Source organism: Oculina patagonica, chromosome 14 (assembly GCF_052425735.1).
Source record: "Oculina patagonica isolate OP01 chromosome 14, crgOcupat, whole genome shotgun sequence".
Classification (NCBI taxonomy): Eukaryota; Metazoa; Cnidaria; class Anthozoa; order Scleractinia; family Oculinidae; genus Oculina; species Oculina patagonica.
In genome coordinates this window covers 15,386,056-15,409,502 of record NC_135771.1, presented here as the reverse complement: position 1 = coordinate 15,409,502, position 23,447 = coordinate 15,386,056, and the positions used below count along the sequence as shown (strand labels likewise).

General features: G+C 40.5%; 2 protein-coding genes across 2 annotated transcripts in view; both read left to right on the top strand.

Moving 5' to 3' along the window:
* Nucleotides 1-347: 347 nt before the first annotated feature.
* LOC144637977 (uncharacterized) overlaps nt 348-23,447 on the top strand; it is a 41,424-nt gene continuing 18,324 nt past the window's right edge. Inside the window, exons 1-6 of the mRNA XM_078497068.1 lie at nt 348-393; nt 1,238-1,420; nt 2,796-2,897; nt 3,485-3,724; nt 3,906-4,018; nt 22,270-22,500. Coding sequence (XP_078353194.1) covers nt 1,250-1,420; nt 2,796-2,897; nt 3,485-3,724; nt 3,906-4,018; nt 22,270-22,500 — 857 coding nt within the window. The 5' untranslated portion in view covers nt 348-393; nt 1,238-1,249. The remainder of the gene's footprint in view (nt 394-1,237; nt 1,421-2,795; nt 2,898-3,484; nt 3,725-3,905; nt 4,019-22,269; nt 22,501-23,447) is intronic.
* LOC144638074 (uncharacterized) lies at nt 13,891-15,296 on the top strand. The gene has a single exon (XM_078497175.1). It carries the CDS (start codon nt 13,891-13,893, stop codon nt 15,283-15,285), a length of 1,395 nt encoding a protein of 464 aa, XP_078353301.1. The 3' UTR covers nt 15,286-15,296.

Below are 23,447 nucleotides of genomic sequence, written 5' to 3'. Positions count from 1 at the left end.
TTTTTTTTTACCTTGCCGGATCAAGACCAGCTCCGACATGATTGGAAATTCAAAATTGATGAAAAGGGCGGAACACCTCAAGGCAGTTCTGAATTATTTACGGGATTGAAAAACGTATCATCGAAAAAGACAGATAAAAACAACTGAGTAAAGCGATAGAGCATACCAATAAAGCAAAAATAGTGTACTAGGAAGCGAATGATCAAGAAAAGCGAAGGATATAGAAATGCATATATAATGTAATTTTGCGGCTTTCACAAAACATTTTATTTCCATGGACACCCTTTTCGTTTCTTTAGGTATCTAGCTACATTGGTTAAAATATTAGTTTTATTTCGTGTCTGGAGAGGTGTTGATCGCGGTGGAATACATCAGGGATTCACTGCACGGAAGGTGAGAGAGAAAACTTGTGCGAATTCTTATGTAAATATTATCCACAAAGTTAGTGCTAAATCGCGCGTCCTTAAAAAGGTAAAACTGCTTCAACTAAAAGATTTCGACTTCGCTATACTCTAATTTGATTGTATCTTAACAATCGATCGTTCTAATTGTCACCGATCTACCATTTTGTTGGAACCCTTGATAATATGGCCTTTATTTAAAATCTAACAACAAAAACAGCAATGACGCACTCAAATTGGGTCAAGCTCTGTCTTTGAAAAATTGATATTGTTTTTAAAACTTAGGAAAAAGAAAAATACTTCTGAAAATCTAACAAGCTATTTCAACGGCATCGAGAACGTCACTTAAGAAAACGTTTTTAAAAAAAAAACAGCAGTGCAATACTCTGGACGTTCGTTGTTCATCTCGTAGCGATTTCTTAGCTATCTGAAGCTCTGCCACAAGAGGGTCCTGATGGGTTTAACTTATAGCATTGTAACTATCAGCTGAGAGATGATGCGTGTTTAACTGATAGCTGAGATTCAGAGATCAGAACAATTTACTTATGGCTGAAATTTTAATTGAAGACTGAGAGATCGACCCTTTAGCACCTTGATATGACCAGATTCTGCGTTTAATGGAAAATATGAGCGAAAACGATAATCATGCTTTGTTCTAACCGTGATACTGGCCAGTAGCGAATCCAGACCTTGAACTACCGAGGGGGGCTATTTTTTGTGTGTGTACACCCAAACAAAATTTAGCGGGGGAAGTCATGGAAAGTCATTGCAGGCTTACATTGAACACCTTAACCGCGAGTTTATTTTTTTTAAGTTTCCTTTGCTTTTGTTTTTAGGCCCTGGTCAATATGAAACGCTTGAAGATAGCTGCTATCTTCATTTTTGCCGTTCTTTATTTGTGCGAACAACGTCGTGGTGCTTTGGGAATCGGAAAACAGAATAAAAACGCAAAACACAATGGCTCTGTACAGCAAGAAGATGGGTCATCAAAGCCGACCAACGTCAAAAGAGCTGCAGCGGTAAGTTCTTTTTTAAAAGTTTTTATTTTCGGTGAGTCCGGCTGACGCCTGATGAGAGGGTTAGCGAATGGTCAATCTAATTTCAGACTTTGCGGGACTGCGAGACTAAAATATCTTCTGTGAACTCAAGACGTTTTAACCATGCAAGGAAACTCGAGCTTCCGGAACGGCGAGACCCTAAAATTTGACTTAAAATCTGCGAGACACGTATCTTTTTTCTTCAGGACCAGTCACCACCCGTACTTTGTGAAATTTTCCTGAATATTGTAAGTTTCTACCTCATTCGGGGGTGTATGTGTTAATTTCATTTTTGCAAAAGCAGGTGTTAAACATGTTGGACAACGAGAAGTTCTTTCCTCCCCTTAAAGATTGCCGAGAGAGAAACAAAACCCTAACCCTACCCTACACGAATCTTTGTTTTTAGTCTTATGAAACTACGTTTAAAGAGTGTGCACGTAAAACGAAGCTGTTCCACAAAACTCTTCTATAACAGAGACAATATAATACCTGCATACCAGATCTCGAGTAAGATCTACTCTTAGTTCAACGTGACAATTCAGTCGAGTTAATCGATTAAATCAATAAATTCGAGGACAACTGATAAATTTGGACTTTTCTCAGAAGTATAATTCTTAATGTTTTGATGTGGTCTGCGATTTGCGATTCGCTAAGAGAAAGAATTTGTCGGAATTCCCACACCGAAAACCTGAACTCCACGCAAATATTACCGAAACAATTACTTCAACTGGAAAAACAAAAAGAAAAAAATATGTCGCGCCTAAAATGATTGGAAACGGTTCAAAAAAGTAATATTGAAATTAAAAGATCAAATATGTTAATATTACTAAGCTACCCGCTAAAAGTATATTTTCAAAATGAATTTTTATTTGTTCACAGTTTACATTACTGTTTAGCGTATTTTCTTAACCCACCAATCGACACTTTCTCCACACATGTCCACATCTCAATACTAACAATGCACACCTACCACAGATGCACATGTACTTGGGATTTCAGAAAATCTGTATCCATCGGCTTTAATTTTATTCCAGTGTGATGCAATTACACAAAAGTAAATGAACAATTTCTGACTTAGGGATGTTAAAATTTTGAATATTTTACTCCCAGGAATTAACACATAGAGGTAAAAACTGGTGTTAGATTTACATAAAAAGGGAACTAGTACACTGAAAACTTATATTAAGTTACGGAAAGTTTTTTCGGCGAGCCTTGTTTGTGGAGCTTTTCACCAGAAGCAAACTATTAGAACTAGCAAAAATTAGAACTAGCAAAAAAATACCGTACATACGAGATTAGCAATGTCACAAACTCGCTCCTTAGGGAATTTTAAATATTTTAACTTTTTCTCATTCAGGCAGCAGCCGTGGCAAAGGAAGTCGGACAGAAAGCGGTGGAACAACAGTTTGAAATTATGGAGGAACAGCAAGAGAAAGCACAAGAATTTATTGATCAAAAGGTGATGTCTCAAATGATAATTCATTTTTACAATGCCCCTTTATTCCTCACGTTCCCCTTACCCAGCTTTCCCTTGACAAACACTCCTACGTTTGAATTTATTTTAGGTCGACCGATTTTTTTCTTTCCCAAAGACAAATTTAATATGTTTTTTTTTTTGCTTTTTTTGCGGTTTGGGAAGTGAGGGGATTTTGCTAAAAATGTCACTCGTTGACATTTTCAAAGATCTTTCCTAAGTCGAAGACTTACGTCTTTACAGTAAGGGAAAATTTACCACAAATCGTGTGTTTCAGATTGACATGTAACATTTTTTTTTCTTTTACAAAAACTATCCTTATACCTTCTTATCCTACCCGACCCTACCTACCCCATCTCGCATTACCTCATTGCCTCGTCTCGCCTCACCTCACCTTACCTTATATGATCCTAATGTTACTTTTGATACATTTTATTACGCTGCGTTTTACGTTTTTCTTTTAAATAGCTGCGCCAGGCGCCAGGCGGTTGGGCACTCAGGCTTTTTTTTAAGAATTACAATTCTTAGAAAGCTGCTAGACGTTATTTACACTCTTATTTAAAAATTGCTAGTTGGAAGTCAACGTTGAACCAGAGAAAGGCTGGAAGACAGAAGATTTGCTTGTTCCTGCTGGTTTCCACATCGACGCAGAGATAACAGGAGAAGATGAAGAACCTGAGGGGGAGACTGGTGAACAGCCATATGTGTACCCCATGGGGGTGGGTGGTCTATTAATGAATGGTTGCTTTGGAACCAACTACCAACCAGGGGATCCCTGCTATGAAGCACGATGGAAAACCACTCTCTGCCTGGTGAGTAATGCTAACAGTACCAGACGTGTGAACTAGCTCCTGGATAAATATTTAGTGCCATTGCACGTTTCCAAATAAAAAGAGTTTTATATTTGTCTTACTCAGTTACTCAGTAAGTAATTTCTTACGTCGTTTATTTAAACTTGCAATTTGTTTTTTTGTTTTTTTTTTTTGTTACAAGAACTTAATTGACGGTGCGGCCTTCATCGGAGTTGGTTTTGATCTTCGTGGTGATTACAGTCCAGAGTCACGTAAGATGAGCATTATACAGAGAGACTGTTCAGGAAGAGCCACGTAAGTAAATAACCACATCTTTGACAATTAGCCAAGAACTATATTTTTTACTGAGATGTGAAAATTTTCTCTGTGAGTAAAGCACACACATGTAAATTAGGAGTTGTGGCACAAATTGTGACAACTCGCTCGGCTCGCCCGGGCTCGCCTCGCTCCTTGTCACAATTTGTGTCCACAACTCCTAATTTACATGTGTGTGCGGAACGCAAGACGCCTTTCTTACCCCTCTCGCGAAACGAGTTGCAAAAAAGGCGTTGGCGGCACCTCTAACGGCCCGCAGCAACAGAGAGCGCCACCTGTGTGCTAGATTTATTTTTCAATTGAACAAATATTTTTCTTTAGTATATGCAACAGATGGCTGCCGCAAGATATTCGTCAGAAGTTTTGCAAGCTAAGATGGAGGAAAACCTCCGTGAATTTCAAAGAAACCCCCAAAGAAATTTGTCTTTTTCACTCGCCCACACCGATTTTAACGAATGGCTTAGAGTATGGAAAATGGACATACCCGAAACTGACACAAACAACAAAGATCTTTTAATTTTTGCAAAAAAACACAAAAAAAAGTTTTATGATCTTTTGGAAAGCGAAATTGATGACTTACGAAGCTTAAAAGCAAGCTTTGGACTTGAAGTTAAATTTTCGATACAAAGAGACGGAGTTACGCAACACATGAACCACTATTTCAGTGAAAGAGAACCGCACGTGTTTTCAAAAAACACCAAAGAAGAAATCGAAAAAGAGTTTGTCAGATTTATCGAAAAAGCAAAGGGAAAAATTGAGGCTTGGTCAGAGAAGGGCTCGGGGTGGAAAATTGAAAGAATAGAAATGGCGTATATCAATGTCGCGCGTTATCAGCCATTGAGAGGGGGGAGTTATCTGCCTTTACCACCAAAATTGGCAAACAAAAAAGCAGTTATTAACGTGCAAAACAGGGATAACGAATGTTTGAAATGGGCTTTGAGAGCTGCATTATTTCCGCCAAGAGATGGGAAAAATCCGCAAAGAACAAGCAGATACCCAGTTGACGACGGAATAAACTACAATGGAATCGATTTTCCAACGCCTCTAAAGCAGATTGACAGGCTTGAGGCGCAAAACAACAACCTTGCAATAAATGTGTTTGGATGGGAAGACGACTGTGTGATACCTCTCAGAACAAGCAAAAAAGAAAATAGCATTTCCCGTATAAACCTTATGTTAATTGAGTCAGGATTAATTCAGCACTACTGTTTTGTAAAAAGAGTATGCGCTCTGCTTTACGATCAGACTAAATCACACAACAAAAAACACTTTTGCATGATGTGCTTGACCGGTTTTACAAGAGCAGACTTGCTCGAAAAGCACGAAAAATATTGCAATGGAGTTAACGGCAGGCCAACAAGAATCGAAATGCCGGAAGAGGGGAAAAACACTATTTCTTTTAAAAACTACCACAAACAAATGAAAGCGCCTTTTGTAATTTACGCCGACTTTGAGGCATTGTTAAGAAAGATGCAAGGATGTAAACGCGAAACGGCCGAGGAGCGCCAGAAAAGAAAAGACCTTGGTGAAGAAGTGAAAGACATGAAGCCGAGTTACACAGACAAAACAGAACAGCACGAGGCATGCGGATTTGCTTACACAGTTGTAAGGAGTGATGGTGAACACGAAAAAACATTTGTGTACAGAGGACAAAACGCCGTTGAAGTATTTTTGAACTGTCTTTTAAGTGAAGAAAGAAAAATAAGATATGAATTGTCAAAGCCAAAACCTCTTGTGATGACGGCAAAAGACTGGGTAAACTTCAAAAATGCAACCAATTGCCACATTTGCGAAGAAACGCTAATGAAACAAAACTTTTTGGACTCTTTGCCAGTTTGGATTGGAAACAAAAAGGAGCTTAATTACTTTGGGCAGATGCACAAAAAATGTTATTACAGAAAGGAAAAAGAGGAAAAAAACCTGGATACCGAAGCCCACTATAAGCTAAAAAAGCTTGAAAAAGAAACACACAAATTAGCAGCGAAAAACCAAAAAAACTGCTTAGCGTGCCACAAGCCGCTTATCCAGCCGAACTACAAGGATGTGGTAAAAGACCATTGCCACATAACAGGCAAGTTTCGAGGAGCCGCGCACAACATTTGTAACTTGATGATGAGAATAAATCCAAAAAATGTCCAAATACCAGTTGTATTTCACAACCTAAGGGGCTATGATGCGCACCATTTAATGCAGGCAATGTCAAAGATTTCAAAAGAGGCACAGAAAGAGGTAAAATGTGTCGCAAACAACATGGAAAAATACATCACATTTTCATTTGGCGGACTGCGTTTTATTGACAGCTTAAACTTTCTTCAAGGAAGTCTTGATTCACTTGTAACAGCGACACCGAAGGAGTCATTAAATATAACAAAATCTATTTCAACACAGTCTGATGAAAGTTTTGAACTTCTTTGCAAAAAGGGAATCTATCCTTACGAATACATGGACTCATGGGAAAGATTTAGCGAAACAAGTTTGCCTGAAAAAGAAAAGTTTTACAGCAAACTTAATGATGAGAACATAACGGATGAAGAGTACAAACACGCGCAAAACGTGTGGGAAACCTTTGGCTGCCAGACCCTGGGCGACTACCACGATTTGTACGTTAAGACAGACGTTTCTCTGTTGGCTGACGTTTTTGAAAACTTCCGAAAAATCTGTCTTGAGAAGTACGGGTTAGATCCCGCGAATTATTACACGACGCCAGGCCTTTCTTGGGACGCACTTTTGAAAAAGACAGGCGTGGAGCTTGAGTTACTTACGGACTATGAAATGCATCTTTTTGTTGAAAGGGGATTAAGAGGCGGAATTTCGATGGTAAGCAAAAGATATGCAAAGGCGAACAACCCTTATGTTGAGGGATTTGACCCGAGCCAGCCAAAAAAATACATAATGTACCTCGATGCGAATAACCTTTACGGGTGGGCAATGAGCAAGCCGCTCCCAAAAAGTGGTTTTAGATGGAAAAAGGTTATGCCGACAGAAAAAGAAATAATGACAAAAAAAGAGTTTGCAAAAGCTGGATGGATTTTAGAGGTGGACTTAGAATACCCGAAAGAGCTGCATGACGCCCAAAACAGCTATCCATTAGCGCCAGAGAAAAAGAAAATAAACAAAGAAATGTTTTCACCTTACCAAAAGAAAATAATAAAAAATCTTGATTTAAAACTGCCAGAAAGCGAAAAGCTTGTATTGACTCTCGAAGACAAAACTAATTACGTCGTGCATTACCGAAACTTGCAGTTTTATTTAAAACAAGGAATGAAACTTAAAAAAGTGCACAGGGTCTTAGAGTTTGAACAGGAATGCTGGATGGAGCCCTACATCCGGATGAACACAGAATTCAGAAAAAAAGCAAAGAACGACTTTGAAAAGAACTTTTACAAGCTAATGAATAACTCGGTTTTTGGAAAAACAATGGAAAACCTGAGAAACCGTGTAGACATAAGAATAGCGCGAAGCGACGAAACAAAGAAAATAAGAAAATTAGTTGCAAGCCCATTGTATTCAAGGCATGTAATGTTTTCAAACGATCTAGTTGGAATAGACATGCGAAAAAGCAGGCTTTTTCTTAATAAACCGGTCTACACAGGCATGACCATCCTTGACGTAAGCAAGCTATGCATGTATGACTTCTTTTACAACCATCTGAAAAAGGAGTACGGAGAGCGTTGCGAGCTTTTGTATACAGACACAGACAGCCTTTTGCTTGAGATAGAAACAGAAGACGTTTACGCGGACATGGCAAAAAACATTGACAAGTACGACACAAGCGACTACCCAAAAGAGCATTCACTTCATTCAAACGAAAACAAAAAGGTGTTGGGAAAAATGAAAGACGAATGCGCAGGAAAACTAATTTCAGAGTGTGTTTGTTTGAGGCCAAAAATGTATTCAATAATGACAGAAGACAAAAAAAATATAAAAAAAGCAAAGGGGGTAAAAGAGTGTGTGACAAAGAATAAGATAGATCATGAAAACTTCAAAGATACACTTTTTCAAAACAAGGAAAGCTTTCACGAAATGCACATGCTAAGAAGCTATGCCCACGAGATGTATTCAATAGTGGTAAACAAAAAATCGCTGTCGCCTTTTGACTCAAAGCGATGGATAGCGGATGATGGGATACATACAAATGCTTACGGGTATAAGTTTTGCGAAACAAAGCCTACATAAACATAACGTTTAGAGCTTTTCTGAGCCCAAGGGGCTAAAGCACTAAGTGCTTGGTGGTAACTGTGTATTTGGAGGAATAACAAGCAATTCTTCACGCACGAAGCCGCGCTTTGGACCATCGTGCAAGTAATAAAGAACTGGCTGATTAGGTTTAGTAACAGACCTTTCAATGCTGTAGACTTTTAATGACCAAATCGGATCTGTAGCCCTTTTTACGCCGCCTTCCAGCTCGCCAGGTTGGTAGAGAAAGCGCACATTAACGAGGGAGGGGAGTTTTTTTTCTTTCTTGCCAACAGGTCTTGTATATTTTGAGGACGGTTTTGACGAAACAGCCTTTTCTTTAATTGCAGCAGCAGGTTTCTTACCAGTAAGACTGGTTACTTCGTTGTTCAGAGCGGCAACAACTTCGGGAAGCCTTTTTACCCACGCTGTCGACCGCTGGCCAGATGGCAGGTTCATCTCGACACCGTACTGATAACCAAACAGGCGCCCTGCCAGTGTTTGATTAAAACGTTCAACAATAGCTTGATCTCTGTGGATATTAACACGCCCGCGTCTAATATAGGTTTTGTGATTTTCCATTTCTTTGGTAACAGCTCCCATGAATTCGCGACCAGGGTCAACTTGCAGCATCTGTGGCCATTTTAGTGCACTTCGCCTGTAAATTGTCTGAAAACCTTTTGCAACCTCAGTTGAATCTTTGGAGGTCAAAGGCTCAGCCTCTTTGAAACGGCTGGCAACGTCAACAACAGTCAGCGCGTATTTGTAAACTTTTCGCCCTCGCGGCAGTTTGTCGTGTGGCAGAAAAAGAAGGTCCGCCTGGTGGACCGCGTTAGGGGTAGAAACATCGAATTTTGGGCGAGGAACGTATCGTGGTGCCGGAAGGTAGATCTGCCAAAGGGCCTGCTTAACTAGCCACTTTTTTGCGGCATCTTCGGAAACCTTGGCAGCCTCGGCTAATTTTTTTATCGCTGCAATTCCCTTCCAGTAGCCCTGGGGGCTATAGTAGACTTTCGAGATTAAAAGTTTTGCTCCGCAAAAATCTTTGCATCCATGCGTATACAAGAAAAAAAAGAAACGTTTAAAGAAACCGAAAGGCAGCGTACCCAAGAGCAAGAGCGCCTGCGCCAACGAACATCAGTTCACCTTGTTTCTGCTGCTCGCTTGGCTGATAAAAATCAGAGAACTTGGGTTCTTTCGGAGGAATCATTTGTTTGTCAGGATGTGCCTGGTTGTAGAGTTTGAAAGCGTAGTCTGTGTTCGTAAAGTTCTGTTTCGCTTGCTGTTTGATCTCATTGTTGGTTTCGATCCAGTCGAGAAGCTTCGTGCGGTCGCGAGAGTACTTCGCGTACGCTGCCTGGTAAGCCTCGAGAGCTTTGTCGTGTCTTTCTTTTTCTTTCAAAGCGGCGTCATCTCCGCCACCCAAAGCTCGAGCAAGATAGTTGCCGCCAATGAAAGCAGCAGCGTTCAAGATAGCTCCGCCAGCCATAATCGCGACGCTTGCCATTGTGTGTTTTTGTTCTTATATTAAGATATTTTTTTTTAATTGGTGGGGAGAATTTTCTGGTCCTCGAGATACTGTTTAAGTGCAACGCTGCCAGCCACGACGGCTGTGAACTTTACATAGTTCATAAAACTGCTGCTTGGGTCAGATGTGAAGTTTTCTTTCACAACTTTTTTGGCAGCCCAGCCGATTCCGGCGGCGAGACCTGTAATGGTGGCGGCATCCATGAGTGTTTTCACGAGCTTGTTGTCAGACATGGTGTTTGTTATAAAATAAAAAATAAATATTTAAATTGAAAAATAATTTTATGAATTCTTTTAATCTCATCAAAGAGTTCTAATAAAAAAAAAGTTAATTGCTGAAGTCAGAAAGTAAAACAGAAATCACTTTCTTAAAAACTTTCGATGGTCAAACCAAGATCATCAACCGCAGAATTAAAGATTTTTTGCATTTCAGCAAACACCGCACATTTTGCTTTTACAATCATCTCTTTTCTTTTTTCTTCATTTTCTATTTTTTCATACTCTTTTAAAAGCGTTCTTAAATCACAATAACACACGTTTAAACTTTGCGCAGATTTTTCAGCAATTGCATAAAAATTTTTTAATTTTTCTGGTTCCAGCCGGTTTAAATAGGCTTTTCCCTCATTCAAAGCAGCTGTTGCTCGTACCTCATCTTTTTCAAAGCATTTTGAAAGCATAGAAAGCACAAAAAAGTTTCCAAAATCCATTGGGACAGACATAGTGTATGTCCTCGTGTCGGTCATCGTGTTTTGTATACTTTAAAAAATCGAATGTTTAAATGAAAATTATTTAATAATTTTTTTAATCCATCGGACGGATTCCTCTTTTTGAGCCATTTTGGTTTGTTGGTTGCGGAATTCTAGAGCCCGTTTGGCGCGTGTCTGAAGAACGCGTTGCAACCCTTCCAATACTTTCTGCTGTAACAGCGCGGGGTTCCTCTGGGCCCCTGGTGTGTCATCAGTTATAAGAGTTGGCGGAGCTTTAAATGTTGGACTTCTTTTTTCGTTTATAAAGGCTTTTATGTCTTCGCGTTTCACATAAGTTGTAACGGTTGCAACGCCGATACCAAGCAAAGATATCCATTGATTTGTGGTGAGACCGCTTGATTGCGGCTGAGCCTCGGGCGGAGCTGGTTCCGTTACGGCCGGTGGTGTTACACTTCGCCCTTTTGGTCCCCCTCCCCCGGACAGCTTAGCAGATGCAGATTTCTTTTCCTTTTCTTTTGCAATTATTGCAGCAGCCTCGACAGCAGCTTTTTTCTGTGCTTCACGAGCCTGTTTTGTTTTTTCAGCTGCAAGCTTGCCAGCAGCAACTCGCTTTGGATTTTTGGCAGGCTTTGTTGCTGGAGTTGTTGAAGTAACTTGTTTCTGTTCTTCTTGAGCGATCGGAGTTTGTTCGAGCTCGGCCATTTATAATAAAAAAAAATAATATTTAAATAGAAAATTGCTCAGCAAGATTTTTTGCTAAGCAATTGCTAAGCATTGTTCAGTAATTACTTAGCATTTTCTTAGCATTGCTCAGAAAAAATCTTCAGTAGTGTTTGTGTCCGCATCTTTGGAAGCACCTTTGGTTTGCAACTTTGTCGGGACCCCTTGGGCGTCTTTGACGCGTGCTGCGCACGTCCCCGCGCCAGGCGCGGCTTCGTTTAAAACAATGTGCTTTGTTGTGATGAGCGCAGCATTTGCAACGGCAAGAAAGCGGCCGCATTTCAAAGCCAGACCGCCTGCCAAAGTGGACAGCTCTTTACTGATAATGTAGTCGTTTTTGAGTTCCTTTTGATAATCATTGACGTCCTTGATATTTACGGCCTTACCAACGACTTTGGTAACAAGAAAAATAAAGCTGTCAATCAAGCTGTCGGTTGTTTTGGATCCAACGTATGCCTCATATCTCTTTAAGTACTTTTCAACTTCTTTATCTGTCAAGCGCTTCACCTGCTCGTGTGTCAGTTGCACACCGATTGCTTCTTTGGCTTTTCCTGTTGAAACAAGGATTGCAAGCTGTTCACGCAAAGCAGGAATGTCAGGGCCTTGAATGAGTGCCATAGCGCTTTCTGTACTTTCTGGTTCAGCTCCTAGCAGTTCCATTACGGAAGCTAATTCTTGTTCACTTGCAGCGCCCTTGACGCTCTCGGGAGGAGAAGTTGCGAACGGGTCGGCCATTTATTACTCTAAAAAATATGTTCAATAAGAAAATTTTGTGCCGTAAGGGTGGCGATGAGAAATGACAAGATGCGAAAACTTATTTTTTTTTAGCTTCAAAATGATTTCTTTGTAATCCTCATGGGCAAGTTCGCCAGCGTAATCCTCAAAGATTGCCTTCGTGGTCTTGGCAGAGGGGGTGTAAAAGAAAACGATTGCCGCAACATTTTCGCGGAATGAGGATGTTATGCTTGTCAATTTTTGAGTTAACACCCATACGCTCAAACCTGCGTGGCGAGCAGAGAAAGCAAGATTCACCAACTCCCCTGTTCTTCCTTTTACATCTTTCGAAGCAGCACAGTCGTCGAGGATGATAAGCGTGTTCGTTCCCTCAAAAAGAAATCTTGAAAGCCTTAACAAAGATTCAACCTCGTGCTGCTCGCAAATTAAAACAAAAAATCGAAGATCTTCCTCAGCAAAGCGATAATAAGTCTTGTTGTGCGCGAACGTCGGGCAGATGAGCACGATGTAGTCAAACTTGCCTCGGAAAGGGCCACAAAGCTGATTGACCACGTATCTTGTTTTTCCTGAGTTCGTTGGTCCCACAATGAGGGCGTTGAAGGGTATATTGGCAGGATCCATCTTCGTTCGTATATGTACCTAAGGTACACTTTTTCAAAGAAAAAATTATAAAAGTACAGATTCTAACTGCCTGCCAAGTATATTCATTTGGGCGTCGCTGATTACGTAAATGTGGCAGTTCAAATTACCTGAGCCGCTTGCTTTCCTCTCTAGCTCAAGCTGGACACCGTCCTTTGTGTTCACAAGGCGCGTGCCGCTTCCGTGCATCGAGTGGTCAGCCATGGAACGCAGATCAATAAGAAGGCCAAACTTGTCTTCTGTGTAAAACTTTTGCAGAGTCATGTGCTGCGTTTTATTTTTTTCTTTCATGTAGAATCTTTTAACTTCTCCCCAAATGTCCATTCCTTCGATGCCGTTGTTGTACAGCATGTTTGGCGAGCCGTTGACAGTGATGCTTACTTTTGTAAGGTCCGGGTTAATGTACTTTTCCGAGCTCCTTGCACCTTTGTTATATTGCTCAATAAATAGGAGCAAGATACCTTTCATGGACCTCCTCTGCGGGTTGACCCTTAGATTCAGACGTGTGTCGGAGCCTTTTGCAAAAGTCACCACTTTAACACGCTGGATGTGGTCGTAAGCGAACTCTTTGCCGCCCGAATAAGCGCTGAACGCTTCATCTGCAATTTCCTTGCTTCTTATCATCTCGTACTCCAGCTGGATGTTTGTCAACTTGTATTTCAGTTTTGTTGTATCTGAGCCTCTGACCACATGTTCGGCTGCCGCGAGCTTCAGTTCGAACACAAGATCGTTGTATAGTGCCTGAGGATAAAATGCCCCATGGTCAGTTAAAATCTGGTGATCCAGGCGGATGCGGTATTTATTACCATATAGCTCATTCAGCTTTTTTTCTGCTTCGACTCCTGAAGTTTTCTTATCGCCAGCATTTGAGCGAATTTTGTTAAGGTCCTCGCTCTGAATGCCCTCTGGCACCCTGTCGTCGCGCTCCTCCTGCGAAAGGAAAAAATCCTCAAATATTTTGTAGATGTCATAGCCAACCGTGTCCTGCACGACGGTGCCTTCGTACTTTACAACAAAATCGTCGACCAGAGCTCGGCTGACGTTGTCAACCAGAAAGTTGTTGGCATGGCCTCCGCTCAAGTCGATGTTGAAGCGCAGCGCCAGCGAGCCAGGCACAATGACCTCGTTTTCGTTCAGCTTGGGCACTGAAACATACAACGTTTCCTCTGGATTGGCTTCTGTGCGGTCAAAAGTGATTCGTTTTACCGCGCGCTCGGCTTTCAGTGCGCCGAGTATTTTCTCTGTGCGTCCCGGTCGAAGGTTTTCTTGAACAGCAGCCATCTCTCGATTGGTTTTATTGTTAAATTGAAAAGTTTAATTTGAAAATATATATATATAAATTAAGCGATGGCAACAGGTGGTGATGATTTTGGATTCGAGGACCCTGATTTGGACAAAGATCTTGACCACAACAGTGATAACGATGATGAAGAGGGACAAGAGGTCGACACAACCCGACCATTTCAGCCCGGGGAGGCATCCACACCCTACCATGGGGGTGAACAACATGAAATGCAAACGATGCAGCACGAACAGAGCGGGCTGCCAGATACATCCTACGACGAAACACCTTTTCTTGAAAGAACCCCTTCGATAAGTGATCTTCAAAAAGAAAGTTTTTTGCGGCAAAAACTTAAAAAAGCTGTAGACACGATAAAAGGCAAATTCCCCAAAGCAAATTTTGAAAAAATTAGAATTAGAAGAGGCACTGGGAAAAATGAGGGGAAAATTGTTGCTATAGGAACTAAAAAAGGCGAGTACAAGATTCTAAAAGATAATGAGTCAGGCTTCATGAAAAACTTTTTAGACAGCTTCAAAGATGAACTTGGGCCGTCAGCTGAAGATCTTATTGCTCAAGACAATGAGAGCATAAGAGATGAACGTCAAAGATTAAGAGAAGCTGAAAGTCAAATACAACAGGCAGAAACAATTGACATGCAGAAAGAAAAAGCCACCCAAGAAGTAGAAGATTTCAGAATAAGAATCGAGCGAATAAATGCCAAGATGGAACAACTTGGGTCAAATGTTGAAAATGAATCAGAATTGCGCAGACTTAAGCAACTGAAAAAAAATCTTGAAAAGGATTTTGAAAACAAAAAAAAAGAAGTTGCTGCTCTTGAAAAACAAGCTAAGCAGAAGGCAAAAGAACAAACACGAGTCGACCAACTAAGGGCAGGCCTCGCTGCCAAAGAGAGCGAAAGAAACACATTGCAAGAAAGGCTCAACGACACAAGAGCGTTGGATGATCTAAAAGAAAAAGAAGCCGAGCTGAAGCAACAAAACGAGGAAGATCAAGCTGTTATAGAGGATGAGAATGCATCCCCCACTAACAAACAAGCTGCGGAAGAAAGAGTTGCAGAAAGAACCGAGGAGCTCGGGCGTTTGCAAACGCAGATTGCAGAAAGAGAAAGGGCGCTTCCACTTCGTGAGAGGATCAAAGAGATCTTCAAAAAATATGGCGTGACAGTAACAGCAATACTTCTTGCTGCTGGTGTCACGATTGGTTCTGTAATTGGTGCCATTACAAACTCTTTGAAGGCCACCGGCAAAGCGTTGGGAAAAGGCCTAAGTGATATTGGCTCAAAGGTAGCATCAGCTCTGCCTGGTCTCATTGGCTCGATTGCGAAATTTCTTTTCAAAACCGCTGGTCAAGTAATTGGATTTCTTGCAGAGCACACCTGGCTGCTTATCCTTGCTGTGGTTGCTTTTCTTGTTGAAAAATACATCAAAAAGAGACGTTAGCGCATAAGGGTGTAGAGCAAAGCTGCTGCTCCAACCGCGCCAACAGCAACAGTTGCTTTGTTTATTTCGTGTGAATCATTGGCTACGGCCTTCGTAGCTTTAGCGCTTTGCGCGTTGCCGTCCTTTGGACGGGGACCGTAAAGGTCCCTAGCTGGTGTTTCAGCAGCGCTTGCGGCGGGTGCCTGATTTTTTTTTGCTGTGGCGCTCTTGTGTATAGGATTTGAAGGGTGGCTGTTTGGTGGGTTGATTTTTGATTTTCCTCCGGCCATCAGTTTAAGAGCTGCTTTTTTTGTAGCTTTATTAACCTCATCATTCACTCCTAATTTCATCCCAACAACAGCCTGCTTAAGCTGGTTATTGTAACCAACAACGCTTTCTGTGTTTATCACCATACGAGCGGGCATCAGCCAGGCACCTGGGCAGACTGCAAGGTTAAGCCGAACCTTAGCTTCGTCGATGGCTAGTTGGTATCTTTGGACCGACTTTGCCAGATCAGGTTGCCTTATAGCGTCTTCAACCAACACGAGGAACTCACTTTGCGCTTCCTTTGCACGGCCGCCTGTTCCAAGTATGCTACTTCGAACGTTCACCTGCGAACCGAGAATACAGTAGACAAAAGCCTCTATCGACTGGTTTACTCTCGACAAACCTGCCTGAGTAAGCCCTTCAGTGCCGTTAGGACAAAACCAGTCTGCCTGTGCATATGCAGCGTCGTCTGGCTCGATGTATTGAATCAAGTTACCTTTGCTTGCAGTTCCACCTTCATCCGAAAATTTATCGTAATCGGGGTATTTTGCTCCAGTTTTGTTTGGTCCAATGTTAGTAATCCAGATATAAACGTTACCAAGTCCGTGGTTTGCGCCTGTTGTGAAACGGAAATCGCTTGACGGGTCGACACCGAACTCAGCGCATATTCTTTTGTAAGAAGCCACGTCGTACTTGTTGTCGAACTGGCTAAAAGTGGGGTCGCCTGGCAAGGCGCTTACGCTCTGAATTCCCCCCATCTGAAACAATATTCGCCTTATCGTGAAATAAACGTGAAAAAGATAAAAATTACGCACAATCGGTGGCAAGCTAAGAGCTGAGTGCTCTTCATCGAAAATATCTCGACTTATACCGCAGCCTGTTGTCGCGCACCATACCGCAAAGTTAAGTTGCTGTGGCCAATAGCCCATATTTTGGCTAGCAAGCCACCTTTTTGACTCTTTTCCTGATGTATGCTTCAGTTTTGTTTTTTGAAAAATCTCTCTTAATTTCGTTGTGAAATATTGGTCTGGTGTGACGTAGATGTTGATTTTGCTGTTAAATATTTTTTTCAAACTCGGTGCGGCTTCGTGAAATCCAACCGCGGGAATTGGCAAAGATGAGCCTTTTGCGCCGCTTGGTGACAGCTGTTGTGGAAAACCGCCTGAAATTTGATTCACCCCCAGTGCTTTTTTCATCTCTGGGCTCCAATATTTGCTGTCAGAGCCAAAAACATTTATCAAATGGCCTTGCCCTGCCTTGTAATAAATGTCTGCCGTTGCTGTGTGGTTGTACGCGAACTCAACCTGTGCAACAAATTTTGTTCGGTCAGAGTTTGGATATTTTGCAAGAAAAGGTTTCCATGCATTGTCTTTTGCCGCTTTAGAAATTGTAGTTGCTTCTGGGGTTTTCATCCACTTCATAAAACCTCTTGTTTTTGCATCCATGGTCCTCTTTTATATTAAACATTTTTTATTTTTATTTAATATAAAAATGGTTGTGCTGACTGTTACCACAAAAGAAAATCCGAACACTGTTTATTTTGACCAGCCTATTCCAAAACCAAGCTATATCCGGCTTTTAAGTTGTTCTCTTTACAACAGCTGGAATAGTTTGGAAAAGGATGGAATAGTTTTTTATAAACAAGTGAACAAGGAAGAAAAGGCGCGTTATATACGGCAAGGAAACTTCTCACTCGATGACATTGGGAGTATTTTTGAAAAAGGATTTCCAGAGAAAAACATGTTTTCTGTAACAAAAGGCATTGCAGGCCGTTCATTGATAATAAAAGCAAAAGAGCCCAATTTAAAAACTTTTGGACTGAATGAAAGTCTTATTAAGTTCTTTAATTTGCCTTGGTTTGAGAATTACGCAAGTATTGAAAAGGAATTTTTTGAAACAATTGAGGTAAATAATGTTTCAAATCCTAAAAATTACTTCATCAACTGTGACCTTATCGACAAGCAACAAAGCTTGCTAAATGGTAAGCCATCAAGCCTTTTAGCGTTTTTTGACATACGTGGAAAACCGTATGAAAAAGTTTATTACCAAAATACACATTTTAACGTCTTGCGCGACGTTTCTGCTGAAGAAAATGTATCATCTCTGACTCTTTCGATTAGAGATGAGAATGGAAAGCCATTCGATTTTAACGGCACAAATCTTACATATGAGTTGGAATTGAATTAAATTAAATACAAAAATAACTTTTATGTATACGAGACCATGTCATCTGCTAATGTTCTCCCGAGTGCCCCTGCTTATGGTGATCGCGAAGAAAACAGCGTAAAACAAACACTGTATCCCGCTTTGCCAAATCAACCAGAAAACTTTAGGTTAACAAAAATCAATCAAATTTGTTCAGAATTTGACAAAGAAGTTGCAAAATACCGAGCTGTTTTGAAAAAGTATAAAAAGGTGAAGTCTTTTTTTCATTATTCCGCAATTTCAATGGGTGGTTTGTCCAGTGTTCTCTCTGCTTCCAGCCTTGGAACAGCGGTAACAGTCGTTGGTTTGCCGGTAAGCGTTCCTCTCGCAGCATGTGCTGCAATTACAGGCGTTTTGTCAGCCGCTTTCACTGGAGCGAGCAAAAAACTTGAACCAAAAATTTTGAAAAATAATGAAATTACTTCGCTTGCTGTTGCCAAACGTGAAACTGTCAATAGACTTGTCTCTGCCGCTCTCATTGACAATAAAGTTGATGACAAAGAGTTCCAAATTATTTTGGATGAATATTCTCGTTACATGGCTCTCAAAGAGACTGTTCGCAGGCACCTTTCAAAAAATTTAAGCCAAAAAAAGTCATCTCCACAGCCGGACATTGAGAAACTGAGACAGGAAATTCGACAAGAAGAATTAGATAGGTTAAAAAAAAGAATATCAGCAGAGTCGAAATCAGATTTGAGAAAATAAACACTGGATTTAATCTGAGTGTTCAGAAAAATAAAATTAACGCATGACACAAATCGTGACATTGTGTTACACACAGCGTGACATTGTGTGACACAGAGCGTGACAGTCACGCGTGACGTTGCGTGACAGGTCAAACGAAAGGGCAAAACCCTGGTCGGGGGGTGCTCGTTGGCTGTTTCTTGCCTAGCCCCGGCTAGGACTTTTTCCCCGCCGCTGACAAGGCGGCTGTCCCACATTTTTACCTCTGCCGAGGTTTGAAATCCCGAGGAATTTCTGAGCACCCCCACGTTATCAGTAGGGCCGAGGCGGGTTCACCCAGGGGTATCTCCCACTGAAAGGAGTCCCCCTATACCCCGTAATTCACCATCCGCACAAGCCATTATAACAGGATTCAAGTGGTTGGCCATCCACTACCTCCCTTGACTTCACCAGAATTTGTGAACTAACAAAAAATTACGGCCGCGTTAACTTATATATAGTTCACTTTGTCACGTTTTTCACTTGTGGTACCCTTTCACCTATTTTGAGCAAGTACGCATGCGCTTTTGGGCATCAGGATGATGTCATCATTAATTAGACACTTGGTAAAGTTTGGTAAATAGGCTAAAATGTTGGTGCTTTTCCAAGCGATTTGCTTTATTTTAACCGAACTTTCTACTCCCGTTTGGCAAAATGAGGTCAGACAGATAACATATCAAGTCGTGGAAGCAATGCTTGAAGCAGAAAAAAAATAAACAGGCCCGATTGAGTCCGATGTTTCGGGAAAGTTCTTTCGATCGATCGATAAACTTCTGTGATCAAATCCTGTTATTTCTCGATTTCTTCTCTTCGCTTCACTTCGGCAGCTTCTGTGGGGGCACAAAAAATTACAGCGCGTTAACTGAGCGTATTTTTTTTGTAATATCTGTTCTGTTTCGTTTTTTATCGGCCCAAACACTAAATCCTGATTAGGCCGCCATGTTTCTTTCTGCTCGTCCAAGGGCCTGAGAACTAGAAATATGGTTTCCAGGCTCTCTCTGAAAATGTCACGCAACTCACGTAAGTCGCTCGCGATTTTGCGTGCCGCTAGCAGGGCAATCATTTTTTTGTGTCTGTAAACGGTCAGAAAAAATGGTTTTAGCGCGTTTAACGTTAGCGAAGGTTTTTTTAATGTTGTTTTCTTTTATAAATAAAAAAAAAAAAGTCGCAAGCTTAAACCTTTTTTGTCAATTAAAGGTTCGTCGCCCTAAAGTACAATGGTTGGTTTAAATGATTGGTACGAAGTTCAGTCTGTCGGCTCTTCTTCCGGCAGTTAATTAATTTGTTTACCCATTTTTTTGCTTTTTCTTTAGTTCCATTTCCACGACTGCTTTCCAGATTTTTTTGTTAGCTTTAGCCAAGATTTGCTTAGCGATTTCAGTTTTTTTTGCCTTAAATTTTCCGGAATTTTTTCAAAATCATAGACATAGTCGTACACTTCTCCTAACCTCAAAAAAGCTTCATGATATTTTGTTAAAGTAAGATAATCCAACGATTTTTTTGGTAAAACTGTCGTTATTGGAACAAATTCTTCGTTTTTTTCACTGTTGGGTAAGTCTTCACTTTTTCCAAAAAGTTCTGGTTTTTTCAGTTTCATACTTTTTTTTAAAGTAAAGTCTCTTTCCAACAATTCTTCAAAAATTTCTTTGCTAAGCTCTTTAGTTTTCAGTTTTGAAATTGCTACAACCAAGCCGTGTATAAATTTTGTCATGTCAACACTTACATATTGTTGTAAATATCGATCAAAAATTTTTTCGTTTTGGATGTAAAACTTTCTCGTTCTCGGTCCTTTTGGTTGAAAAACATCTCTCGTTGGCTCCATTTACCCTGAGGTGTTATTTGTTCAATTGAAAAATAAATCTAGCACACAGGTGGCGCTCTCTGTTGCTGCGGGCCGTTAGAGGTGCCGCCAACGCCTTTTTTGCAACTCGTTTCGCGAGAGGGGTAAGAAAGGCGTCTTGCGTTCCGCACACACATGTAAATTAGGAGTTGTGGACACAAATTGTGACAAGGAGCGAGGCGAGCCCGGGCGAGCCGAGCGAGTTGTCACGGTTTGTGCCACAACTCCTAATTTACATGTGTGTAAAGCATTGTCTTCGGGTTTCTCTTTTTCCCTTTTTGTTTTTAATGAACTACTTAAAGATCAAAGGAACGAAATTTCGACATTATTTGTTTTGCGACTCAACACTAAAACCGGCAATACATTATTAAGTTAACTTAAAAAAAAATTTTACTTTCTGAGCCTTTAAGCGCGAAATACAGCAAAAACTACGAAGATTTCCGAAGGTTCCACGAAAACGTTTCCACAATGACCGCGTGCTGGAGTGGAACGAGCTCTGAGTTTTTTTGATTCCCTAAGTTACAGGTCTTTGCATTTATTATAGTACTCTAGTCTTCTACCTTGTTGTTTAACTTGTGTTAATTATTTTACTATTATAAGATTTTTAATTTAAATTTTATTTTTATAATTGGATTGAGAGCCATCATTAGTTTAACAGTAGTTTCAATTACTGTCATATCTTACCCTAAAAACATAAAGTCGCTACTACAACTCCTCCATCCCGGTCCAGGCTGTGACAGATTCTTGGTTTTCCTGTTTTATTTGGGTCAACTTTGTTCTTTCCGTTAGAACTCCTTCGCTAGCCATAAAGTGTTTTCTGCAAGTGTTTGCGTATACCCTTCGGTTCCTTTCCTTCTTCTTCTGACAGATGAAAGCCCTGCACGAGGTTTTCGAATTCTTCGTTGCCAGCGATGGCGGAACGGAAAACTGCCATACTTTGGGTCAGCGGGTACGGATTCCCGTCCATTTTCGGCAGGAGGTGGCATTAGCAATACTAATGCATAATGTAAAAAAAAATAATTGTCGAGCAAGAGATGATTATGAAAATCTTATATCCAACAAGCGCAAATAGAATATTTTTTTACAAAACAGGGTAATCCTCTTTTGTTGATTTAGTAAATTCTCAGCTCTGTTAATCTGGTCACCATCATCATCATCATCATCATCGTCATCATTGCATCCTTTATTTATACACGATAAAATTTTAAAGCACGATGCTTGTGGGGTCGCGTACTATATATAATAAATACAGGATAAAATAAAGATAAAAATTTAAATCTCCTAAGAATAATATATATATGTACATTGGATTATAAAAACTTTATAAATCAATCGCCTATGAGTAACAAACAGCATTAAAAAAGATAAACAATCAGTAACATTTAAAGTCGTGGTAATGTCTGGGGAGCGACTGAACTGACCGGGCATTAAAATCAAGTTCCTTAACATAATTGCCCTTCTTCACATCACGATAAAAAGCCGAAAAATTGGAGCCCGAATAATATGAAGAAACAGCGTTCCATAAAATGTCGCCTCTATGACTAGTAATTAAATTTTTAACAAAGCTCGAGTTAAGTCTAGGGACAGGAGAGTTGCAGGAACACTGCGTCAGTTCAGAACAAATGATCTGGACCTTTCAGTTTGGCCTAGAAGAATCGCGCAATTGTATTAAAAGGCGGCAAAATTGTTTCGAACTTTGTGTATTAGTCACTGGAGTTAAGTGATAATTTGTTGGATTTTGATGGGCAAATGGTCCATATAAGAATTTAACGTTTTCTAAAAATATTTAGTCTTGCCACGAACAAAATTTTAGACACGTGGCAGACCTCTTTTCCATATAACGAAAGTCTCCGGTTATTCGCTTTTAACCGGAATTTGTGAGCCAATCGGAAAGATAGAACTGCAAAAACAGAGTTTGAGAATGTAGACTAACCAATGACAGGCTATTTTTTCCATTCTGTGTTTGTTAGGTATGACGACTTTGATGTACCTGACACAATGAATGTCCATGGCGTGTACGATACCAGTGCTTCAATGCAGACATTTTACAGTCGGGAAGAATACCAAAAATCTCTACAGCAACAAGCAGGAGTGTCTGGGTCCATATTTGGCTTCTACGCTGGTGTAAAAAAAGCTTGGGGAAGTTCACTTCTCAGTGGCTCACAAAAATACATGGCAGTGTACTCTATCGATATTGATAGGTAGCTGAATTTGTAAATATCTTTAACCATTTCCTTATGCTCAACCTAATTGGCTAGTTCTGTTGCTATCTCAGAACATGGTCTCTTTTTTCGCATTTTTCCTGCAGATTTTTAAAATCTTTCTTTCGTCTTTCACTGTCGGTTTTCCCGCCGATGGAATGTCAAAGAACTGAAATTGTTCAGCTATTAGATGTTTTGACCAACATTCGACGTATTTAGGCGATGAAAGCAAAGAGCGGCTTTTAATCCTCTCCTGAGTGTCAAAAGTAATTCAGAATACTCAACCATTCCAAAACCAATTGCAACTTAAGTGGCAGTTTCTCTTAAAGCGGTCCATCGCATTTCGGGTCGGAAAAAAGTTTTCCCTCAAACTTTGCCCAGTGAACTATCTTAGGTTGTAAGTAAATGCAACGACTTTAGTTTTTGGAAATACGTTAAAATATATTTTTTAGAGCTCTCAACAGTGAAGGCTGCAAAAGGCCTAATTTTGAGCTTGGCCAGAATGAGAAATTTCATAAGTTGACGAGCTCGCCGCTCAAAAACAACCAAACGCACCAAATTAGTATTATTATTCCTAAGTTAAGTGGTCCTTCAAAGGTTGGAAACGCATGTTAATTTTGATACATTTTGAATTACGGGTCCGTGAAAATTTAAATATCAGCAACCGTTAGATCGCTTTTTGTAAACATGCAAAAGTATGGTGTCTTCGCCGGCCTTTATTTCACGAGTCCAGACCAGACCATTCTAAATTCCAACTGAATCCTACTAAACAGATGTTAAGAAGCATAGAAATATAAAAATACCTTGCACTTTTTATCTTCCTTTGCCACAGCGACTTCGAAAATTTCGTGCTTATGCGAGTAAGTAAGCTCATTTGCATAATGTGTATGAAATACTCGCATAAGCACGAAATGTTCGAAGTCGCTGTGGCAAAGGAAGATAAAAAG